Raw genomic sequence first — 15,089 nt, 5'->3', positions numbered from 1 at the left:
AGACAACATTTCCGGCGCTCGACAGAAGGATGCTTTTTCGATGCGAGCGTGATAGGAAGCTGCCGCTGTCGGTGGCCGCTTATTCAGTGTTCGGGGGGGACGAGCGCGATTGGATTGTGCTGTCTCGGAATAAACAGCTCATGGAAAAGAAAGGTGGTCCGGCCGGGGGGGGGAGGGGAAAAAAGGACTGGCGATCGGGGACCGAGCGGAGGCGGGAAAAATAAATCACGATAAGAAAAGCAAAAAAAAACAGAACTCAGCAGGATGAATAGAACGACTTGGGGCAGATGGATGGGAGGGAAGCAAAAATAAGAAGGAAAAAAAGGTGCCCGACTGGAGGAAATTTATATTCCTACATTTATATTATCTCGCCCCAGTTGTGGAGAATAATGACTCCACCGGCGATGACGATGACAATGACAGTGACGATGATGAAAACGAATGCCAGTCAAGTCAGCCTACCGGCTCTGAGCCGTCGGAAACTTGAGCTCTCGGGACGGAAAGAGGGCGTCAAAAAGGACATCGGTAAGGACGACGACCCTAACCGGTGGTCGCACATTATTTTCCCCCTGCGACGGAATGCGTCTCTGATGTGGAAAATTATTTACATCACATGAAAAAGATTTCAGAATTAAAGTTCTTTGCTTCAACTGTTTGGATTTTATTTCGTAATAGAATGGTGTTTCGAAACGTTGCAACGAGGTTTGAACTATTACAAGTATTAAAAAAGTTAACAAACCAATTGTAGCACGTATTGAGCAGTAACACATGCTTTAAAAAGATTTATGCATTCCATGCACAGCATTGAGGAGCAAAGAATCGATTGAAATCAATGTTTCCCTCCGCAAACAATCCCCAAGAAACCCAAACGTGAAACCAATATCGTTATCATCGCATTTTCCTTAATTGCTAGAAACGGTTCACCTTGCCGAGAGAAAAAAAAACGAAAGAAACACCCACATATTCATTTCTCAATCATCGTCCAAACCAAAATAGGCAATGCTTTTCCACAGATTTGCTGCGGAGCAAGAACTATCCATTTCATTTGGTTTGTGTTTTTCCTTCGCGGCCGACCCTTTGCGAATCTGGCTTAAGAGCCCAGAAAGCGTAATTTATAGCACGTACCGCCGATAAATAACTCAATGTTTTCTCACTCGCTCCAGGCAACCCAGGGCGAGATCGTGTGTGGTGTTTTTTTTTGCCTCGGTTAAGTAAGAGCGGTTTTCTTTACGCGAGTGACTTCAGGCCGATTGAGCGAGCATAATGTACCGTCCGGCCCGTTTCGTGGCATCGTACTACCAACGTGCACAGTTTATCTTTTGCACACCGATAAACTTTTGTTCAGCGTACTTCTTTTCCATGGGGAAGTCTGAATATAGCCATGCATATGACTTCATATAGCGATGGAATGCAAAAAATATATAAAATTTCTACTTAAATTGAGTACCAAGCTACCACCGTTTAGATAATTTTGAGGAAATGTGTTCAAAGAGTGAAAAATTAACATAAAACACGGAACAAAGCCAAAATAAAAACAACGAATAAAAATCCCAAAATTAAGAGTAAAATCGAAAACAAAATGAACGAAAACGACACCAATATAAAACTTCTGATCACTAACAACGATATTAAAAATTGAAAATAGGAATACAAAAATTTAAAAAAAAACTTATGAAAGAATTGTTTAAGATTTGTTGAAGCTCAAAAATTCTTAAAAAGTATTGAGGTGAACGAAAAAACTTCACTGATTTGAAGTTGACATATGAATTTTACAACAAGACATTCTGAATAAACATATCTACTGTGAGCTTAGCAAATGAGTTACTTCAATGACGTTATTGAAACAGGAAAACGTTTCAACCATCCTCACTTCCTATATTGAGATAAACTGTTAAAAGAAAGATAATCGCTCAGCCCATCGTGTTTTGAATAGTTGTGTAGGATGATGGCCGTTTCCGAATCGCTCCATGCATGGTTTTCCTATCTCCTTTTGATGTATCCAATGTAACATTGTAACAAACGCACATTTATCTTCATTCTCCTCGGTACAGTGTACAGGAAAACATTTTCCCATCCTTTGTTCTCGCGCACGTAAACCTTCTTGCTAGTCCTTGTGTCCTTGTGTGTCCTCGCGAAACTTTATCCCCTATTTTACATCCCTTCTTCAATCCTCGGAGGTGACGACGGTGATGGTGCTGGTGGTGGTGGTGGTGAGGAAGGGTGCAACGGTGTAACAAATAACGCGATCTAGACGCGGTGTGCCACGATAATGCTGGCGTGGGGCGGGCGTGGGAAACGTGATACGCTTATCGCCGCGCATTTCCTGCTTGGATCTGATAATTTTTCTATAATCTAAAAACGGCACGTAAAATATGCATGGTTGTGAAGTTTCCTCCTATCATCCGCCGTCGCCCCTTTGCCTGGCTCTGCTGGCATGCAATTTACGTCCCGCCGAGCCGAACCCGGGCCGGAGTTTTCCGTCGTGCTCGATTTTTCCCAACAACCATTAACTTGGCCACGGCGCGGGCTCGGTCAGGTCGTTGGTTCGGTTTGCTCGCTCTCCCGCTGCTTTATGGTTGCACACCTCGTCAAGGGGATCAATTTTCCGAACGGGCGGCCGTCACGGGGCAAGGAGCAAAAACCGGGGAGGGGGGGGGGAGGGAAAAAGGTACGAACGGCTCGGAACCCGCCGCCGACCTGGCAGAGAGATCTCTTGTGGCCGGCCTTTCACTGCCATTCAACCCGAACCGTGGGCCCCCATCGGTTTTGTTTGTCATTTCATCCGCTTTTTTTTACTATTTATTTATTTTTCCTGTTGTATTCAAGATTATTTTCATTTTTCAGTCCCCACTCTCGTGACTCGAGGCTCGAAACAGCGGGATAGGTTATTTTTCACCCACTTTTTCCACGACCTTCCTGCCGCCCCGCCCCGCCAGCACATACTCACATCCTTGTTTTCGTGAAACGACGGTGAAAGATCTGCCAAATAAGGACCACTTTTGCGATTGGAACCGTTTCGTCCAAGCGGTGTTGATGATGAGATGTGTGTGTGTGTGTGTGTGTGTTTTTTTTCCGCCTGCTCTGTTCTCTCGTTTGTTTGTGCCTCAATTTATTCAGCGGTCCATCGAGGCCCTTTTTCGACCAGCGAAGAAGGACAACGACTACGACGACGACGACGACGACGAATGACGTAAGATCTTGCTAGAAATTAAATTTTCATGCCTCACTTCCACCGACGGGTCGGGGGACCGAGGGTGGTTGGCGCAAACAAGAAGAACAGAAACAACAACCACCATAATCATTCCTCTCATAACATGCTCTGCCGCACCCTGCCCCCCCGGGCCCAGGTGAACACACACTTTGGGGACTTTCCGGGCAGCGCTTTCTTGAAGCGGCGGCGCGTAACCTCGGGACACCCGGCACCCAGCAGGACGCTCTGGTTAAACTTAATCATGATCCTGCTCGCACTGTCACAGCCCATGATGATGATGATGATGTGTGAATGTGGCCCCACGGTGAGGTGAGTGGGGTAAGTTCATTTCCTTCCATCCAATCCATTCGAACTGTTCGACGTACGTCCAAACACTGCCTTCCAGGGTTTTCCCAATTTTCCCTTCATGCGCCCGCTCAGTAACACCCGGTAGGACGACGAGAGGAAATCACTCCGGGTATGCCTTTCATCACGACCGGCGGCCGTTGATTTGCTGCCGTCGTCGTCCCGCACACGACCTCCAAACCGTGCGCTCTCTGTGCCAGGTGTGATGAAAAATGTGATAAATATAAACCGACCTGCCCGATTGATACCGATCGCGTGCAACTACGTGCAAAAAGTGGAACGGTACGAGTTAATTAATCCGGCCTAAAACCTGTAATGAAAATTCCTCATCCCCTGCATGACGCGCCCGTATGACGTTCGGTGAGCATAGTTGCCTTCCATCATTCGCTTTTTCGCATACCAGCGTTTCCCGTCGGCATGTTTTGTACGGTCGTCGAAACCGGGGGGATCAATTTTCAACCGATTGATAGCGTCGGAATTCTTTGCACTTGGGCTGCTACACACATTTCAAGGGGATTTTTAATTAATCTAACTTACTTGATTATCGAAGAACAGGGTTTTTGAATTTTTCCGCCCAATGGTTTCACTTCCGCCATTTAAAATTGAATATCCATTATGTCACTGAACAAGTAACTCAAGAAATATTCGGTTAAGGTTCCAATAGTGAGTAGTGGAAGTGAACCATTTGAATTGATAAATAATAGATATTCTCTATTTCTACTACTAGGACATTATCGATGGAAAAAGTTACAGGTGGCTTAGCAATTTAAGCTTTTGAATTTAAATAGTAAAGCGTGTGGTTACTTAAAAAGCCAAAAATTTGAGACGAACATGAAGCTAGATGAGAACCTGGAACTATATTAAGGTACATTACGCCAACAAAGAGTGGCTGGAGTGTTACTTTTGGAAAATACCTTCAAGCAATTAACCATTGCATAACCACTGCAATCAACTGATTCTACATTTTGAGATGTTTGTGATTCACGATGAACCTGGGACTGAGGTACAACTCTTGAATCATTCACATTTACCTCAGACTATAAGGAACAGAAAACTGCGTTTAAAGCCACTGTCAATGAAAAGCAAAGGCAACTTTCTCCCTGAAGAGTATTTAAATTAAGATATTCAAGAACAATACTTCTCCCGGTCGAATACTTTGTTGCAGGCGTAGGAAACACGACCTCTTCCCCTCAGTAGGGTCCTATATAAACAGATGCAAGTTATACAATCCCTTTCCCAGCCCACCCGAACCTGCCAAGAATGCCTGCCAATCAGCTTGCCAAGACGATGATACGCCTTAATCATGTGTATATATTTTCCACCGAACCGATTCTTTACGGTCCCGCGTGCTGCCTTTGCGGCCATTACCGCTTCCACTAGGAAGCTAGGGCACGGGTGTCTAGCGCGGGTATGCCATTTACTTATGCATACCATCCGACAGGCCCCGAGCACGGTGTGTCTGCTCCGGCTGCTGGATCATCATCAAAGTTGAGCTGATATTAATTATGGACTGAGCTGGCCACTCGACCCGGAGAAGCCCTCTCTAAAGTATTTATGGCTTGATTAATGTTGGAGGCGGCCAGGTCGAGGAAATGTTAAGTGGAAGCTGTGCCAACATGTGACTCGCCCGTTACGACCCATCAAGGGAGGATTGCATGGGATAGTTTTGAAAATAAAATTGATTGGTTGTGGCTTGATCTATGGCGTATTTTAAGTTTTTCGTCAAGAATTAGAAATTCAAATCGACTAACTCGACGAAGAAAAAGGTAATTTTATTACTGACTCATCGAAAAGAAACTACATAAAATGTTGTTAGAGACGTGTTTGTCGGGGCAGCTAATAAAAGATGTAAAAGAAAATTTACTTCCATCCCAATATAATCCTCTCCTCTGGAGCTTTACACTCTTACATAACGAAATGGAATGCTACAAATCATTAGTTTAATTAACGTAAAACCATTCATTGTGCGGTTCTGTAACATTACAAACTGAAATTCACGGTGCATCTGGGCACGGTGTTCCACGGTGGCTTTTCCGGCCAACGCCGAACCAACGAGCGCACGAACGAAACCCGGTGAAAACCAATAAGTATCGATTGGCGGGGCACTCCATTAACGAACCCATCAATAAACCACACCCTGGGCGCGATTGGTATCGGGCCGACAACAGCTTCATTTTCGATTTCGACAAACCGACCACTTACAGCGTTCCCCGTGGCGCCAAACGCGACGACGGCGACGGTGACGGTGACGAAACTTATCCCGCGCGAAAGTGCTTACCTAGTCGAAACCTCTCAATTAGCACCTTTTCTTCAGCCGGTCCCATTTACCCGGTCGGTAACAAATTTAAGGCCGCTAATCAGTTTGAGCGAACAAATCGATCGGAAATCTCGATAACGAGTTAACCTACTTCGCGCACCCATCCATCCGGCCACGGTCGCGCTGAAAAGGCTGGGCTTTAGGTGGAGGTTGCGAAAAGGGCTAGCAAATTCCGTCTACGATCCGTCGGCGCGTCCCGAAGGCGAAAGGGTTTTGGCCGGACCGGCACACAATCATCGAGGATACTCAATCAAGATAGGCAAAATGAATCGCTAATGAAACGCTAATGCACTTTGACTACCAATCCCGGTGTGCTCTGGTGACCGAAGCCGCGGGGATACCCAGATGAACCAGAATTTCGGTGGATGGTCGGTCGGGGGGTAAACCGGGATCTTAGTATAAATTGTGTAATTTATTGTTATTGCGCACCGTTATTGCCGGCGGGTCATTTCGGTGGGCTACTCTCAAACAAACCAATTAACGGCGACGCTTCCGAAAATGTTAAAGTGTTCCACTTCTTCGCGGGACCATTTTCACCGTCCGGGAGAATGTTGGCCGGTCGGGAAATTGATTTTATTTCCTCCTGCGGTCGATCGGACACCTCGCAGCGGCGGCTGACCCGTTTCATTCTTCACAATCGTGACTCACTGGTTTCTTGCACCCATCGATTAGTACGATTTGTGCTTTCGCGCAGAACGGGAAACGCAAGTATTGTAAGTCATCGTGAGTCATCCACGTTTTGTTGTTGAAAGTAGTTTGGAGGTTGTCGAACTTTGATGGATTTTTTTTTATAATTCTTGGATTGTTACAAGATATTTTTGTTTTGAAGTTTTCTTCCATCTCATTTAGTATTTTAATTTTGTTGAATTTCAAGAATTGAATATCAAAGGTACCATGTGTGTTCGAGTTAAAACATATACTCTACACACTTTTGCCTTAAACACTATCATTCTATTCAATTACACTAATAGCAGTTTGTCACGAAATAAATTAATAACAACATGCAATTTCACAACAGTCACACAACAGGTTGATTTTACTTAAAAAAAGAATTCAGGTCGTGTACGGGAAATTTAATGATTTCTTAAACGATAAGAAAGAAAAGATTCCATCTAGGAACTAAACTACACCAAACATACATAACTTCGAGGGCGAACAGTGAAACAGTAGAGAGAACTTTTTTCCCGGAAAATGTAAGATTAAAAACTATAATTGCCAGTTAGGTGAAAACCCATAATTGAAAAATACGGAAACATGCACAAGGCAGCGGCACACACAAATTTTAAAGCAAAATAAACCACACATGTTTCAAGTGACGCCCGAACTCTCGTGACGAATAGTGATTTTCGTCAGTTCGTAAAACTAGAAAGGCAGAAACGCCAAACCACAAGTTCATGCTCACTTCGGCCGGGTTTTATTCGATTTTACAACTCCATAAACGCACACGGCCAGTAGCTAAGGGCAAGGAAAACTAACTTCCATCAGGCACAAGTAAGGCTAGCCAATGCACGTGCACATGTTGGATTAAAATAGAGCGAAAGAAGCCAGCAAGGAAGTTGTGGAGCGGAGCAAGGATCAACCAAATCGAGCCCAAAAATAGGTGTCGTACGGGAAATAAATTCCCCACGGGGCGGAACGTCGAGAAATGGGAAAATTGATAAAAATGATTCGGATAAATTTTTAATGCGATTATAGTGTTCGTGCCACCGACGATTGAGTTGTTTCTTGCTTCTTTGGAATTGGCCCGCCCGAGCCTTGGGGCCATATTTCGGTAGTTCCGATCGCCCGACAAACCTTCTCAGATTTACCGTTTCTCACTGTTTTTTTTTTGTTTTCCGACGCAACCCGGACCATGGCGAGTGGTGACATTGATTTTCTCGCAAGGACGCTGTAATTTTCCACTCGCTCCGGAAGCGATGGTCGTGGCAATCAGCGATCATAATTATCGTTGATTGCATTCTAATTGAATAAAATCGGAAGCAAATCAACGCTTGGGTTTATCATCACTGCTTGGTGCTTCGCAATAACTGTGCGTGAAAAAGTGAATCCAAGCGTAATGCAAGATTTTTTATTGAACTGTGCCGAGAAAATGAGTGTCTCATGTTAATTTTACTAAACAAAAATTGAACTGCACACTACAAATGTATGCAAATACCTTCCCCAATGTCACTATTCATGAAAATTCCCCCATGGAAAGCATGGGCAATCGTGACGCTCACTCAATTCAACCATTCTATATTTTCACCAGCTATCGGATAAAAAAGTCAGGACCTAAACATGCAATCATGGTTCACTTTCCAGCCGTCGCCCGGTGACACGAACCAGCACGGAGCCACTCTCGCCAAATCCCTCCCCGAGCGTTTGCCCAAAATTGCAGGTGCTTTGTCGAGCGGGGAATCCATGTTCGAATGGATTTCGGTTTTTCCCCCGGTCACTGCCGGAACGAACCGGAACCCCAAAACAGTAAAACTACACAGACATACACTTTAAGGATAAAACTGGTAAGCCCTTCTAGTTACGGTTGGATTTGATGGGCCAAGGCGGTCCCCCCTCGAAGGCGTCCCGTTCCCCCGTCCGGGCGGCTTCCGGCACTCCGAAAGTGTATTTCTTCGTTCGTTCGTTTTTGTGAACCGGCTTACCATGTCAACCGTTCCGAGAAAGCACCACCAAAGCCAGCCGCCGGGAAAGGCCGGGACACCGCCTCCGGCGACCCAGCAGCCGACGGAGCCAAACGGAGCCGACATTCGTCTTAATGATGGTGTCAATGTTTTGTTAAATTTATTCAGACAACGAATTTCGAAACACAAGCCATGCTAAGGCTCTCCTTTTTCTGAAAGTTGCAGCACACCGGTACGGTGAAGGGGGGGTGTGCTTTAACTTTGCAAATGCGCTTTCACCCCGGACACCCCACCCCAGACCCACCCGTTCCGTACCCGGGGCGTTTATTTATTGACGTTTCATTTTCTTACGCAAATACACGGGAAAAGCTTTTCCCATGTCACGGCAGGCGTACCACCTCGAGCCAATTTTATACTTGGCCCGCGCGCGCCGACATCGTCTTCGTCGTCCTGTGTCGTCGCCGTACTTATGGAAATACACGATATATAAACACCAGTTCGGTGCTGCTGCTGCTGCTGCTGCTGCCGGTTGCTTCCAAACCAATCAAGCAGCTTCATTTGCGACGGCTGACTGAATGTTTCCTCGGCTGTATTGTCTTTCCAAATTGGACCCCGGCCTGGGCATTCTGGCAAATCTGACATCTCGCCAGCAAACCCGGGCGCAGGAGTGCGTACAAGAGTAAATATTTTTCCTACGAATGAGTTGGGAAGCATCCGGTGGAAGATTGAAAATAAATAACCACACGCAGCAGGCACACACACCCAACCCTCGGCGAGCGAAAGAAGTTTCGTGAAAAATGGCATTTCGAAGAACTTTTTCATTGCTTGACTTGGAATGCATCAACCATCTTTGAGATGAATTTTATCGTAATAAATATTACATGGGAAAGAGTTCCACTAGACTGTTCCGAGATGTTTAGTAGAAGAGTAAATGTGTTTCAATCCATCATTGGTGGTAGCTTTTCCCGGCGGAATTCCCTTTCAGAGCCTTCGGAATGAGCAGTTTCGCTTGAAGTGGTTCAGCTCGAACCCGCTCGAAGACAACTTCATTTTCCCAAGGACCCGTTTGACCTTCACCCACCTTTGGGGAAAGCAATTGGCAACCGAATGTGTGTTTGTGCGTGTTGGTGGGTGCCCGATCGCAAGGTATGATAGCGTGGGCCCAAGTTTGCTACAATCGATATTCATGCATACGTCAGGCAGACGGCGAACCGACGGAACGGAAACAACATTTTCACATATGTACACGATATTGATTGGAACCAAATTTATGATGTAACATAATCATTTTTCTTCGCTTCCTTCTCCCAGTACGGGTCCGCCCCAGCCCAAGGCGGGCGAGCGAGAAAAGGAGTGCCTCGTACTGAAAGCAAATCTGTTCAAATTTCTTTCGATTGAAAGGCAGTTCCGACCGGGGGCCTCCGAGTTGGCAATTCGGGCAAGTAGTAGGCAACGGAGGTAACACACTCTCGATCTTCCCTGCTCTCGAAAGGTTCCGTTATCGTTTTATTTTCACTTAAATTTTACTTCTCGCTCCAGTGGGCCGCCCGGAGGCCTCCTCCCAACCTTACGGCCTGCGGTCGTATCGGTTGCTCGGTTATTTATTTTCCGTTTCCTTGCGAGTAATTTTTACATTTCTGCAAGATTGAAACGGCGGCTCGAAATTGGGTCCGGAGGCACGGATACGACCGCGCCGTGAGCAATCGGTATCGCTTTACCCGCCAGACCCAGCTGTGTTGCTTTAAAGAGAGCGACGAAAAGGGTTGCCCTGGTTCGCCGTACGGTATTGATTTTGAGCAAGAAAACAAGTATAGCAAGTGCATCGGATTATTCTAGGGGAACGTGAGTTTTAAAATTTCTGGAGAAATGAAACGACGACAAAATAAAATTGTTCCAAAATAGTATTATACATGTTTTCAATGGAAATTAAAAACGTACTCAAAAAATAAAACATATAAAGAGTGCTTCGTTTAGTTAAAAGTACGTGATTCTGCAATAATGATATGTCCACTTGTACTTGTTTGAATCCTTTTTGTTTCACACAATCAAAAGTGATTTCATACATCATACGAGACAAGCTTTCATCTGGCAATATAATATACGAAGTTCACTGTTATATTATTATAGTTGCCAGCTACAAGGTTTGATTATAGTCGCAACTTTTAATAATCCAAATTATAGCTGTATACTGAATAATAAGCCTAAGCAACAATAAAATGGATTACAACCACAATATTCTATGAACTTGAGAACTAGAATTAATTTACTCAAAATTACAAAAAAAGTATAAATGATCTTCCAAATTTTTATTTTTATTTATTCGGCTGATTTTACCCTATTCTAACATTTTAAAACCCGATTTCGTTTACAGAACTTTCAGAGGCGTGTCGCAGTATGGTATTGATATTGATTAAGAAAACAAGTATGCACCGGATTACACTAATTTGAGTTTTAAAAATTCAACGATGAAACAAAATGGATCCTAACTTGAAAACATGTATTCAATGAAAATCTATGAGTCTGAGACTAAAAACATAAAATATATTAAGGTGTTTCGTATCGTTCAAAGTACATGTTTCTGTAATGAAGGTATGTTCACTTGTACTTGTTTGTGTCCGTTTTGGTTCTCACCTAATAAAAAGTGACTTAACACATCATACGAGACAAGCTCGCAGTTAGCAGTTTGATGCACCACATACATTGATATTTTTATATAGTTGAAGGGTATAAGATTTGGTCAAAGTAACAACTTTTAATGACCAACAATTATTACTGCATACTAAACAAGAAGGCTAGACTGGAATAAAAGTAACATTACAAACTCAACGTGCATATGGAGTTGATAATTTCAATTCACTCAAAATTACATTAGTGATGCAAATTTTCCAATTTTTTTAAATTTAATTTATTTACCTCATTTTCTTCTTTTCTGGACAATTTAAAAATCGATTTCCTCTACAGTTCCATCAGAGACCACTCGAAAGCTAAGTTTCTACGGTAATCCTATAATTTCGCCGATAGCACGCGACCCACACGAAACGACCGCTCGAAGGTGTCTCTGAACCACGCTCCCCAACCCACAACCGAACCTTTCGCCCGCACCTTCCCCCCTTGCACGGTACGTTAACAATGAATGAAGCAGCACGTGATTTTTGTTATTCCTGCTAACGTGACTTTATAAGTTTATCACAACACACAAGTGACGGAACGCGACCGTTCCAGCTGGGGGGAGAGTGTTGCACGCTCCTTAGTCGGGGCGTACCGGGGACACGGAGGGCGTCCAAAAGGCGCTGGCACCCGGGACCTGGGGGTCCTCTAGGCGGCACCGACGACCAGTTGAGCCTGGCTCGTTCCGAAACCTGCCCCGTTCGTTCAATTGCAACTGTTGCAACCGTCGGAGGCGCTTTGCGATCGTCTCGCTAGCATCGGCTGTTCATTGGCATGCAAACTATTGTCAGCCCGTGCACCACACGTACGGTTTGGTTATGTATGAACAGGGCCCCGCCGGGAGCCGGTGCCTCGAGCAGCCGATAGCCCGGTGCCCGATTCCGAACGTCTCAGCCGGTGTTCAGCTGTTTGTTTGTTTGCTTGCTTGGTTGGCTGGCTTGCTGGTTGTGTCTTGGCGGAGGGGAGAGGGAAGATGCGAAGACACCGCCACGGGTGAAGATTTATACTTTTGGGATCCTCTGATAATACTTAAGCCGTCGTTCCGTTCCGCAGGAGCAAAAAAGGGCTCGGTGCAGTTCCGACTCGGGGCAGGTTATCGGTTGGTTAAAGTGTTGTTTGCGAGGTGTGGAGGATAAAGATGATTACGTTTTAAAGAAGGAGGAAAAACATTTCCGGCAACATTCCTCCAATGTGGAAGAAATGTTTTTTTCCGTTGACAACGATAGTTTACTTTAATACGATGGAATTCAAACCAAATCCTTGTAAAAGAGTTGCAAATAAACGAAATCAATTTTTTTAATGACAATAGAATTTCTGAGGCAAGATTTCAACTATTTTAATATACGTAGGAAAGATATCCCTAAACCTAAACAGTTTGAACAATTTGAAATGTGCATTAAAACACTCTGGATGAAATATATCTTTAAGGATGAGCAGCATAGAATGGTCTATTAAATTTTTGATAGTTTTCAACTTTAAAATGAACAAATGCCGATCGAAGTCTACGTTTGATTTGTTCTCCTAAATTCTAAATTGACATATCTCAATTGGAGGAAAACTTTTCCACCAGCATTCGACCGGACAACTCACGCTTTAAAGGGAAAGCTGACCTCATTTCCAATTTTCTCACGACGTCAGCAGCACAAAACCGACAAACTAGACGTAGCTAGGCGCACGGTCGAATCAATTCGAGGAAACCCAACGGAAACCGGTCCGGATTTTCCTTTCCCGGCCCGCTCGAGGGGGAGTGCGGTGTGGGTGGGTTGTCACGCGGCGGGGCCGTAACCCTACCATCCCTACCAGCACGGTGGATAAAACGACGAGCTGAAGACGTAGAAAAACTTCATCAGCTGCTGTTTCTCGGTTTGTTTGTTATTTTTTCATCCCCCTCCCCCCTCCCCTCGACGCCTGGGGTCGTTATTCGCAGCCCAACGAAGGCCCCGGTGCAGGACAGGTGATCCTGTGTCAGGTGAGCAGCAACAGAGCGTCCCTAAAATGGACCCTGAAATAAAACTAACGCCCGGCTGCAAACCAAACCGAAGCAAAATTGAGGAAAACCCCCGCTATAAAAGCGAGCGTCCCCCACTCGCGGAAGCCTAGAGCAAATCAAGCATTACCGTGTTATGAGGACGAAGACGCCGCCAGACCCCAAGCGAGCGTGTGTGTGAGTGTGTGTGTGTGTGTATGTGTGTGTGTGGACCGCCGTTTTCGGAGCCGGCTTTGAGGCTTGACGACGCTTTTCGAGGACGAAGCGAAGCCACATGCTCCGAAAAAAAGTCCATCACAAGCAGGAAGAAAAATGAGCGTACTAACGAATCGTGGAGGGTATGAAACAAAAAAAAAAAGAACAAGAAGTACAGAAACGAGAATACGTAAAATGAGAGCATATACTAATGACCACATATATACGAACAAATCCTTCCAGCTTTTCCAACGGGCAACGGACGATTGGGAACGCGAAGGGTAAGGGAAAGGGTGGGGGGTCATGGTGGGATGGGCGGAAGCAGCACGTGTGGCAACTAGAGTGGATGTTTTGATGACTGTATGTGCACGTGTGTGTGAGTGTGTGTGTGTTAGCTTAGCGGACGAGATCGTCGGAAGGCGATGGGCGAAACCGTCCTGGGAAAGGGCACATTAGAGGTTGGGTGGATTTTCTCTCATTTTCCCGTGTCCTTTCACCGTGAATGTGTGTATTTTCGCGTACGCCCCACGTATGTTTGTGTGTGTGTGTAAGCGGTTGTGTGTCCTCCGGCAGCGTGAACGGCGTGCGCTTAGTTCGCAGACCCATAAGGGAGCAAAAGCATTATGGATGTCTGTCCAAAAGGATCTCGGCTGTGTGCGGCGGCGAGAAACCTCCCTCCCGGTCGCCCTGCTTACCACCTCTTCTGCCTATCCATCTCATTCACGTCTCGAAATCGCTGTTCACTGTACGTACAATTTAGCACACTGACACCACCCACTCCCGACCAGCTCTTGCCACCCGCTTTTCCCGGCCGCCGTCCTACGACTTACAGAGAAAAATCAAACGACCGAACGTAGCGAAACTCGCCGCCGGTGTGGGGGTGTGTGTGTGTGAGTATGTGAATGTGTGTGAGAGTTTTCTCCTCCTGTTCATGGAAGTTTTCTTTTTTCCCGTCATCCCCAAACGGCACCGGGTTGAGGGATTCTGTCCCGACCGCTCTAGGTTTTATATTTATCAATAATTTAAAGAGCGATATATCGCGGCAAAGTGGGAAAACCGCAAGCAAAGTGTGAATCGTTTTCCGAATTTTCTGCCCCGGAAAGTTACGCGCTGTGTGAGTTAATGCAATGTTCACTTTCGCTGGCGTATTTTTTTCCTGTTGAGATGAATGAACTTTGTTTGATGGAATGTTTTGCACCGGAAAAATGTGTAGACTAAGGTTTTGTTTCCCTCCCAAAGTTCTACGAAAGAGGGTTTTTCCACAATCGCTCCCAAAAATAACAGCCCAAAAGGTAAACCATTTTCCTTACCTAACATGTATGCAGTGTTCTGATGATGAACTTTAAACGCGATGAAACGATTATCGTTGCAGCTGGATGGGTTTTTTTTCCCCCGATGAGGAAAAGAAAACTCTAGATTTGTGAAGCGTTGTTTCGTGTATTTTTTTGTTTCCACCGACACGTTTTTCTTGCCTCTTGCCGTATATCTTTCGTATCAGAGACTTCCTCAACTCTCGCAGCACACTTTGATTCACTCGCGCGACTTTTCACAGCACCAGTTTCGATATGCGATTTTTCCTCCACCCGTGGCGGAACCGAAGAACAAATAACAGCTTGCTTCGATTTCTTTGCAAGTGCACCTTTTTTTTATTCTCGCCGAAACGAAAAGGGGAAAACCTCTCGTTTTTATTTTATTCACCTCACTTGCACCGGTTTGCCTTTCAGCGGTTGCATCTATTTCCCGCGAACG

The 15,089-nt window shown here is 45.2% G+C and overlaps 1 protein-coding gene across 8 annotated transcripts in view; it reads right to left on the bottom strand.

Moving 5' to 3' along the window:
- The window catches only part of LOC131282416 (CUGBP Elav-like family member 4), a 337,934-nt gene extending 323,195 nt beyond the window's left edge, over positions 1-14,739 (bottom strand). For all 8 annotated transcript variants that reach the window (XM_058311880.1, XM_058311881.1, XM_058311871.1 and 5 more), the window contains exon 1: positions 14,651-14,739. In XM_058311880.1, the coding sequence (XP_058167863.1) occupies positions 14,651-14,657 (7 nt within the window). In that variant the 5' untranslated portion in view covers positions 14,658-14,739. The remainder of the gene's footprint in view (positions 1-14,650) is intronic.
- Between the last annotated feature and the right edge of the window lie 350 nt (positions 14,740-15,089).

This window comes from Anopheles ziemanni, chromosome 2 (assembly GCF_943734765.1).
Source record: "Anopheles ziemanni chromosome 2, idAnoZiCoDA_A2_x.2, whole genome shotgun sequence".
NCBI classification, from domain to species: domain Eukaryota; kingdom Metazoa; phylum Arthropoda; class Insecta; order Diptera; family Culicidae; genus Anopheles; species Anopheles ziemanni.
The sequence above is the reverse complement of the archived record's forward strand: the minus strand, read 5'-3'. Positions and strand labels throughout refer to the sequence as shown.